The 9,987-nt window shown below is 46.4% G+C and overlaps 1 protein-coding gene across 4 annotated transcripts; it reads left to right on the top strand.

Moving 5' to 3' along the window:
* Nucleotides 1-5,532: 5,532 nt before the first annotated feature.
* Nucleotides 5,533-8,593, top strand: LOC119300996 (protein DOUBLE-STRAND BREAK FORMATION-like). Of its 4 annotated transcripts, none has more exons than XR_005146838.1 (6): nucleotides 5,533-5,665; nucleotides 5,751-5,961; nucleotides 6,367-6,510; nucleotides 7,640-7,772; nucleotides 8,012-8,269; nucleotides 8,409-8,593. XR_005146838.1 is itself a non-coding variant. In XM_037577898.1 (5 exons), exons 1-5 carry the CDS (start codon nucleotides 5,565-5,567, stop codon nucleotides 8,185-8,187), a joined length of 765 nt encoding a protein of 254 aa, XP_037433795.1. In that variant the 5' UTR covers nucleotides 5,533-5,564; the 3' UTR covers nucleotides 8,188-8,593. The 4 variants fall into 4 exon arrangements, 2 of the variants coding, with proteins under 2 accessions (XP_037433795.1, XP_037433796.1); XR_005146837.1 differs by having other exon boundaries at nucleotides 8,388-8,593; XM_037577898.1 differs by having other exon boundaries at nucleotides 8,012-8,593.
* Nucleotides 8,594-9,987: the final 1,394 nt, after the last annotated feature.

Genomic DNA, 9,987 nt, shown 5'->3' with positions numbered 1-9,987 from the left:
ACTCTTATATAGAGAAAAGCGCTCCCGAGGACACATGGGAATATCGTCAAGCTAGTTTTCATCACATTCATATGATTCGCGTTCGGTACTTTGATAATTTGGTATGTGGGTGGATCGGTGCTTGGGTACTATCCTTACTTGGACAAGCATCCCACTTATGATTAACCTCTATTGCAAGCATCCGCAACTACAACAAAAGTATTAAGGTAAACCTAACCATAGCATGAAACATATGGATCCAAATCAGCCCCTTACGAAGCAACACATAAACTAGGGTTTAAGCTTCTGTCACTCTAGCAACCCATCATCTACTTATTACTTCTCAATGCCTTCCTCTAGGCCCAAATAATGGTGAAGTGTTATGTAGTCGACGTTCACATAACACCACTAGAGGAGAGACAACATGCATCTCATCAAAATATTGAATGAATATCAAATTCACATGACTACTAATAGCAAGACTTCTCCCATGTCCCCAGGAACAAACGTAACTACTCACAAAGCATAATCATGTTCATAATCAGAGGGGTATTAATATGCATATAGGATCTGAACATATGATCTTCCACCAAATAAACCAACTAGCATCAACTACAAGGAGTAATTAACACTACTAGCAACCTACTAGTACCAATCCCGGACTTGGAGACAAGAATTGGATACAAGAGATGAACTAGGGTTTTGAGAGGAGATGGTGTTGGTGAAGATGTTGATGGAGATTGCCCTCTCCCGATGAGAGGAGCATTGGTGATGACGATGGCGAAGATTTCCCCCTCCCGGAGGGAAGTTTCCCCGGCAGAACAGCTCTGCCGGAGCCCTAGATTGGATCCACCAAGGTTCCTCCTCGTGGCGGCGGAGTTTTGTCTGAGAAGATGGCTTATTATTTTTTCCTCATCGAAAGACTCCATATAGCAGAAGATGGCCATCGGAGGGCCACCAGGGGACCCACGAGGTAGGGGGCGCGCCCAGGGGGGTAGGGCGCGCCCCCCACCCTCGTGGGCAGGGTGTGGCCCCCTGGTGAACTTCTTGCACTCAATATTTTTTATATATTCTGAAAACGTCTTCCGTGAAGTTTCATGACTTTTGGAGTTGTGTAGAATAGGTCTCTAATATTTGCTCCTTTTCCAGCCCAGAATCTCAGCTGCCGGCATTCTCCCTCTTTATGTAAACCTTGTAAAATAAGAGAGAATAGACATAAGTATTGTGACATAATGTGTAATAATAGCCTATAATGCAATAAATATCGATATAAAAGCATGATGCAAAATGGACGTATCAGATCCCCCCCTTGGGCGCGCCAACCCTGGCCGGCCTCCTCCTCCCTCCCCCTTTATATATGTGGGAGGGGGCACCCCATAGACACACAAGTTGATCTTTAGCCGTGTGCGGTGCCCCCTCCACGGTTTTACACCTCGGTCATATTGTCATAGTGCTTAGGCGAAGCCATGCGTCGGTAACTTCATCATCACCGTCAACACGCAGTCGTGCTGACGGAATTCACCCTCGGCCTCAAGTGGATCAAGAATACGAGGAACGTCACCGAGTTGAACGTCTGCAAATTGCGGAGGTGCCGTGCGTTCGGTACTTGATCGGTTGGATTGCGAAGACGTTCGACTACATCAACCGCGTTACTAAACGCTTCCGCTTTTGGTCTACAGGGTACGTAGACACACTCTCCCCTCTCGTTGCTATGCATCTCCTAGATAGATCTTGCGTGATCGTAGGATTTTTTTTTAAATACTGCATTCCCCAACACCGACGGCCAACTGGGCGATTCCAGATGCATTTACGCAAATAGAGGCGCGGGACGACGAGGTGTGTGACTCATCGCAACTCCAACGGACGTGGAAAAGCACGGACGGCTCTGCGCGCCCGGTCTCCCCAGCTCCTATTCGACAGAATGCCCTAGCAGGAAACGATACAAAGCTTGCTCCATTTTGTCTCCCTTCGTTTGTTACATTCGCTATGTCATTGGATCAATTAATTGCATATGCCATTGAATCAATTAGTGGCATATTCCATTAGTTTATTTGGAATCATGATCATTTTAGTAGAATTTCATGTTGGACATGATCAATGAGGGTCAAGAGCCTAGGGACCCTATGGAATATGACTTGGAGGATCCAAATTGTCCTAGGTTTGATGTTGGGGGGACATCGCACATTAAGAAAAAAGAGAGGCAAATATACCCAAGGCAAGAGGTCCAACATTCACAACATTTGAGGATGTCCTGTCGGTGAAATCTTGGTTGACCACAAGCATGAGCCCTATATGTGGCATGGAGCAAAAGGGCAACACGTATTTAGAGAAGATCCACAAGCACTATCACGAACACAAGGAATACGTGGAATTGTATCCTATCAATACAACTAGTAATGTTGCCTCTCTCCAAGATAGATGGTCCATCATCCAAGACAACGTGAACAACTTGTCGGCCACTATGCTTCCGTGCTTGCTGGGATCAAAGTGGGACTAGAGTCCAAAGTCACATAAGTTGAATTGCTTCACTTCATCATAATTTGAATTGCTATTTTTGCCAGATTATCATGACTACTTTATTGATTGATAGGTGGTGTTGGTGGCCACTTTTACCAACAAACTAAGGAGAAAACATTTCGTTTTAGTCATTGTTGGATGAAATTGAATGTCTAAGCAAAGTGGAATCAACTTGTGGAAAAGACCTCAAAGCCGGAAACAAGAGATTGAAGAAAAATGAGGGCTTAAGCTCCAACCAATCAATTGGATTGGATGATGAAGATGAAGAAGTTATTGGGGAGAATTGCCGAGTAACCGTGCCAATGAATAACCGAAAAGTGACAAGAAACAAATGGGAGAAGGGGAGGGCCGCCCATGACCCTGCGATGGCAAAAGTGTTCCTCACATGGACGGGCCTTTTTTCCACAAGGGAGAACAAGAAAGAGAGAGGTATGTGAGTGCATGTTGGATGTGCAAAAGGAGAGGATGAATTGGAACCGGGAGAGGGTGAGCAACAAGTTGCAAATTGAGAACAAAAGTTGTAAATCAAGAGGGAGAAGGCATATTTGGAGAAGAAAGATGCATGTTCAAATGGGAGCTCGAGAAGGCCTGGAGTATTGGATCAATAGAGCTTGAGAAGGATAAGTTGCAACTTGCTCAAGACAGGGAGGATTCGAGGATAATGTTGGCGGACGCAAGCCTCTTGGATGAGGAAGGCAAGAACTAGCTTGAGAGGAGGAAGAAGAAGATCAACATGCTAGAGAGTATGAGGCGGTGGACAAGGCACAACCGGCGGTCGTGGCAGAGCACGCGACATGGATGGCGTCTGGGGAGTGATTCATCACGTTGTCCAGTTGTGGCCTGGACGTTGAATTTCATTTTGACATGTACATATTGTTGAATTGTGAATTGTTTTGCTTTATTGCATTGTTAAATTGTGATGAAATTATGCTATATGATCCAGGTGCATGGATTTGAGGGTTTACACACGAGTAGTGTGGCTGTCCAGCAGGACATATGAGGGGTCATCCACTGCTGTCCGGGTAGCGCCCGACAAGTCCGTAGATGTTTAGGGGCCCGGATTTGCCAAATCCGACTATAGATGTTCTAAAGCCATAGTTTGGCCTATCCGTCCTGCATCTCCTTTTGTCCCCATATAAAAAATTCACACAAAAAATAGCCACCTTAAGACCCCATCAAAGAAAGAAGGCAATTTAATTCAAGAAAACGATAAGTAGACCACCCCACTCATGCACTATACGATATAACCTAGCCCACAAACACCCCACGTGCATCCGAGGAGGATCCAAAGGGAAAACACAACAATACACCGAGAGCCACGCCACCCTAGCCTCTCCCTGACACCTTCACAAGTCACGAAGTAATGATCAAAGTCCATATTCAAGGACCTGTTTGATAGGTTGCATCATTTTTGGGTTTTTGCATTTGTGACTCGGTTGGGAGTGGTTGAGTAGGTTGGCACCCTACATGTAGGTTGGCTGCATTAGGGAAGCAATTTCCCCCTATCATTTGATGGCTTGCGTTGGGCTGGGCTGATGTACTACGCGGTGTTTGGTTGTGCATGGACTATATTGTGCTCACCTCTTCTCACTAGTGACGACCTTACCACATATGACACTAACATATGAAGTTTGAATAAATCATTGTTTCAGTCAGCTATTAAAGAAATGGCAGTTCATCCTAGATACTAACAAATTACAGTAGAAATTAACAGCCATATGGCTCAATAGGGGAAAGTTCATCTGTGCCCAACTAGGGGGAAGTCCATTCCCATCTTCTTCATGTTGTTGTTTATTCTTCTGTTGTTGCATCTTCCTCTGATGCTGATGCATCCTCTCCTACTCCTGAATCTTCTACTGTTGCTTCTTCTTCATCAGATCCTTGTGTTACCTTTGTTTGCCCATTGCCTCAGTCCACTCCAACCCTTTTGCTCTTCCAAGCTTAATTGTCAAATGAGTCCACACCATGGCCGGAGTATCATCATCATCAACAACCATCACATCTTCCTCTCCTGGCACAAATTCATCACAAAACCATTATAGGATCCACTTATGAAGGATGCAACATGCAAGAACAAGCCTAACCTGGGAGGGGAAAGGGTGGAATGACTTCTGGTCAAGGATCTTAAATCTATTCTTCAGACCTCCAAATGCACTCTCAACTATAACTCTAAGGCTAGAGTGTCTAAAATGGAACTATCCCCGTGCAGTCCTAGGATAGTTACTCAAGAGAACTCATTCATATGGTACCTCATTGTGCTGAAGGGTGGAAGAACGCTAGGCCAACATGCATAGCAAGCATCTCCTAGGTAGAATTTTCCATCGGGGATATTAATGCCATCAAGTCGAGCCATGCTGTCGGCAAGAATGTTAGCATCATGGGTTGATCCTTCCCAGCTAACTAACACATATGTGAACTTCAGATCAAAGACAATAGCAACAAGCACATTCGCTTGTGGAGTGCTTTCTACCCCTGTATGATGCAACCTGTGATCTCTGCCACTCCAGCAGTCACATGGGTACCATCTATTATGCAAATGCATCATGGGAAATTTTCGTTGAGTCCAACCTCATGGCAAATTTCTTTTGTTTCTTGAATGATTTGAAGATTGCTGACTGCGCTTGCCACTGTAAATTTCTTTGTTTTTACAACAACTATGTCAAACACCTAATGCTATTGAAAAAATTCCTGCATTTTTCTTGTTAGGCAATCAAGCAACTTACATTGCATATTTCAGTGTTTTCGGTTCCTATAAGATTCAATATATCACCACAGTGAAATGCTACGCTCTTCTTATTTTCGTGTTTTTAAAAACTGTGCGAATCAAGTAGGCCCTTATAATGGGTTGAAAGTAAAGTTTTCTTTTTTGGGGGAAGAGTAGAAACTAAAGTGATCGCAAAAAAGAAAAAAATAAAGCTAAACAATTTGCCATGGAAGTGCCTACGGGCCGGATTCAGCATATCATACCGTCTCAAAAAAGCAGCTTAAACGGGCCGAATAAATACTGTACCTGCCAACTTCGACCTGAGAGTTTCAAATCAAATCAAACCACCACAACGAAAAAGCGTATGGCGATGGAGCAGGAGGGCACCACAGCCCACCAGCGTCACGGCGGCGGCACCATCACCGACGCCCTCTCCCTGTTCGCCTCCCGCCTCTCCCACCACAGGTACGCACGCACGCGCGCTCCATCGCCTTCCCGCTCCAGCTTCCACAACCTCCCATTTCAACCTCTCCCCGCGTCGATCGCGCAGGTTCGGAGACGAGGAGCTCCGGGTACTGGAGGCGGCGCTCTCCGCCGGCGGTGACGTTGCGGCGCTGCTCAGCACGCGCTCGGCAGCCCGGAAACTTCTGCGGGAGAGCGTGGCCGGGGCGTGCGCCGCGGCTGCGGTCGAGGGGGACGGGGCGAGGCTCTCCGTCGCCGACTTCTTCGCGCGCGCCTTCGCCCTCTCGGGAGATGTCGAGGTGAGGACAAATTGCGCACACTGTGTGGTCCAGCACCCTGTTGTTTTCGCTCTAGGGTTTGATTTAGGGGTGCAGTTTCAATGCTTCGGTTCAGTATGGAGGGTGCCGCGGCATGCAGTGATTTGGGATGCAGTTTTTCAGGGTTTGATTTGTGACGCAGTTTCAGTATAAGCGTGTGCTGCGGCATGTGTGATCTGGGGTGCAGTTTCAGGGTTCGATTTATGATGCTGTTTCAGTGCTTCAGTTCAGTATACACCCCGGCACAGATCATTTATCAATGATGACCGGTTTATTCTTTATTTTTCTTGGGAATTGATAGTGCCATCGTAGCTCTTTGGATGGTAACAGACTGTGTTTCATTTTGTTCACTGTCACTTCACTAATTGTTCTAACGTATACTGCCAGAGCTGCCTTGCTATGAGATATGAGGCGCTGGTTCTGCGAGAGGCCAAATACTCCGACGACCTTGATCTGCATGTGTTCCATGAAGAATGGTTAACCTTTGCACAGGACTCTCTTGATAATGGGTTCTACACCATTGCTTCCAAGGTAGTCCACAGTCTGATTGTGCTGTAGCATCTCTTCACTTGTCATGTATTAGTTGACTGAAAATAGCCTAAGATGTTGGTGTTGCTTGCATATTATCTTCAGTCTATCGGTGATTCTTCCTTGTACGGTTATAATCCCTACCCTATTACATTGACTTATCACTGCAGTTAGTCTTAGTAGTTTGAATGTCCTTAGGCCCAAATTTTGCTTAAGGCCCTGCCTACAGAGTCTTACTCATGCTTAACAGCTCATTTTGGCTTTCGTTCTAGCTTTGTCCAAAAGCAATACAGAGTTAACCTCAAGCATCATTTGCTTGTACTACTAATGGTCCAGGGTGTTGGCGAAAAACATGATTCAGAAATATTGTCATAATTCAAGGAAGTGGTCAACTTGTAACGGATCATAAAACATATTCTTGGTTCTATATAACCTGATCTCTCAAGAGCTAGCAAGTATTTCTCTGCATTGCACTCTTGTCTGTTTTACATTGCTATCTAGCTTAAAAATGAAATGTAGACTGGAACAGATTCTGATTATTGGATAGAGTGATGCTGTCTTTCAAGTATAATTTTTCTCTGATAATAAAACTGGTGATGTGGTATAATTTCGGCATGACAAAAACTGATGGCTTAATCCTGGTAGAAATAAATCTCCCAGGGGATAATAATTTTATGTACTGCCTTACTGACATATTGAACATTTTAATACCTCAGCATGTTAGTCTTATAACTTAGTCTTAACCAGAAAGTGAAAACTGACCAACTTATTCAAATGAAAATGCATCCCTATTATCACTTACTTTGAATGAGGTGATGACAGGTGTTTGATGATTGTGCTATTTATAGTGGTGTTGTTTGTACTTTGTACAACTGAGCACATATAAACATAGATCATTCCGGAGAACGACATTGACCGAATTGTTTAGTCTGTTTCCTCTATCAGTTAAAATCAGATACAGTCTCGTCAATTGATGATATTTAGCATGTCAGTCTGATCAGCTCTTTGTGGTTAAATATTCTGGAGAAGTGTATTGTGCTGCTTGAACTGCAACTTTGTATTCTGAATGACCCCTGATTGTATTGTTAATCTCATCTGTTACATGTGTTACCTTTTTTTAATGTACTTCTAGGCTTTTGCAAATGCTCTTGTGCACATTCACCCCAGCCACTTGGACTCTACTAATTCGACTCTGAAGAAGAACAAGGTCAATGATATAAGAGGACTCCAAACCTTGGCCAAGTCATTATCTGCACAGCGTTCTGGTCAGTTCTGTAATGCCATGAATAGTGTAAATTATGTGTTGAGAAACTGTTCCTGCTTTAACTGGAGAAATAACAATGCCAAGAGTGAATACACGTTCTATTCATGATCATGTAGTCTTCATGAAGCTGTTGGATAGCATAGCATAACTTAAACCTTGCAATAGTCAGGGTAATGAATCTTCTGTTTGATCTTTTAAATTGAGTTTCAAATTTTAATACTGCTGCCTGTACTGTCACAGTTCAGACGCAATCCGCAGAATACATGAAAAGGAAAACTTCAGGCATTAGTGAAAAGTGCAATTTACACTCAGAAAAACCGAAGTTACCGGCGAACTTGATGTTTAGGCTGGGGATCAAAACAAGGAACTCACAAAAACTACTACTTAGCCGCAAGAGAAACTTTGAAGAGGTTTGATTTCGGGCATTATCAGCGTGGCCTTTCCCCAAGACTGAGAAGAGTGGCTTGATCATTTTTCCAAGCCATTTTGGTAGAAAAGGTGAATTTCATGCCTTAGTTTTACTTGTCGTTTCCTACAGTAGCTTTGAACTTCCCAGTCTAGTATTTATTGAGCATATGCAACATGTAACACCAATATATATTTTGTTTCATCACAGATATTGGTTGAATATTTACAGGCTACCTAGATAGCTGGGGTTGTTCCTCTCCGTCATTAACGTTCCTTCATTACATACACCCATACCTCTATATGTGTCTCCTTCTCAGATTGCAATGATTAGTGCTTTGATCAAAAGAAGACCACTTTGATCTTTTTTCTGTAAGATAACTATGTCACGGCATACGTCTTATTATGCAAAACAGATATGTGGGGTCTCTGTCAATAGCATGTGCGCGTCAGTCATGTTCATTTTCTTTGGTATCATGCATGTGCTGTGTGGAACTCCTGTTCCATATCTTTTACCACGCCATCCACAACTTAACACCTGTTCTCCGTAAGTATTTTTCTTGATAGCATTGGATTCCTGAAATGAAATGATAATGATAGGATAATCACCTCTTGCTTGAACTGGTAGGACTAGGGTTCCTACCGGCTCTACTGCGTAGGTTGTAGGGGCAAGGAGGAAGTGGGCGCGGCGAGGAGCGGGCGCGCCGGCGGCAGGGCCCCATGGAGCGTGATCGAGCTTGGTGAAGAAGCGTGCCCCATGGAGCTCATCCAAGAGCTCGTCGACCACCGGTATAGGGAACTTGTCCTTGAGCGTGAGTGCGTTGAGGGCGCGGTAGTCGATGCAGAAGCGCCATGTACCGTCGGACTTACGGACGAGAAGCACCGGCGCCGTGAAGGGTGACGTGGAGATCCGGATGATGCCTGCGGCGAGCATCAGGGCACACTGGCGCTCCAACTCATCCTTCTGCAGCTGGGGGTAGCGGTAGGGCCGTACCGCCACCGGAGTGGAGCCTGGTACGAGGTGAATATGATGGTCGTACACCCGGGCAGGCGGAAGACCCCGCGGAGCGTCGAAGAGGTCGCTGTGCTGCTCCAGAAGAGAATCCAGCAGGGGGTGCTCAGCCTCCGAGGACGCGGCAACCAGCTGGAGATGTGGCACGGCAGCCGCGGCGCCCCCAGTGCCCTCCCACCGGATGCGGCGGCCCTGCCGCCAGAATGTCATCATGAGTGCGTCGAAATCCCATAGGATGGGGCCGAGGGTCCGGAGAAAGTCCACCCCGAGGATGAAGTCGAAGCAACCGAGATCGATCCCTGCACAAGTGATGGAAAAGTGTTCGCCGCCGATGGAGATGGGAACGTCGCGGGCTAGCCCATGGCACCGGAGGCGATCACCGTTCGCCACTGTGATCCGCAGGCGCTCCCCGCCCGTCGTCGGGAGGGCTAGCCGACGCATGGTCGATTCGGGCAGAAAGTTGTGTGTGGAGCCCGTATCTAGCAGGGCCACCAGGCGCTCGCCATGGATCGTCACCAGCAGCAGCATGGTCTGCTCGCCCCGGATGCCGGCCAGGGCGTGAAGGGAGACGACGCACGCCGTCGCTGCGGAATCCGCGGCCGCGTCCTCGGGCGTCGCAGGCGGATGTAACGGGTCGGGCGAGTCGTTCTCCTCGGTGTAGTCGACCGTCTCTAAATAAAAGAGGCGGGGGCAGACATGGGTCGGCGTATAGGGCTCATCGCAGTTGAAGCAGAGACCCTGACGGCGACGCTCCTGCTGCTCGGCCGGTGACAGCCGACGGAAGGGCCGTGTGGCAGCC

This window comes from Triticum dicoccoides, chromosome 5A, assembly GCF_002162155.2.
Source record: "Triticum dicoccoides isolate Atlit2015 ecotype Zavitan chromosome 5A, WEW_v2.0, whole genome shotgun sequence".
Taxonomy (NCBI): Eukaryota; Viridiplantae; Streptophyta; class Magnoliopsida; order Poales; family Poaceae; genus Triticum; species Triticum dicoccoides.
The sequence above is the reverse complement of the archived record's forward strand: the minus strand, read 5'-3'. Positions and strand labels throughout refer to the sequence as shown.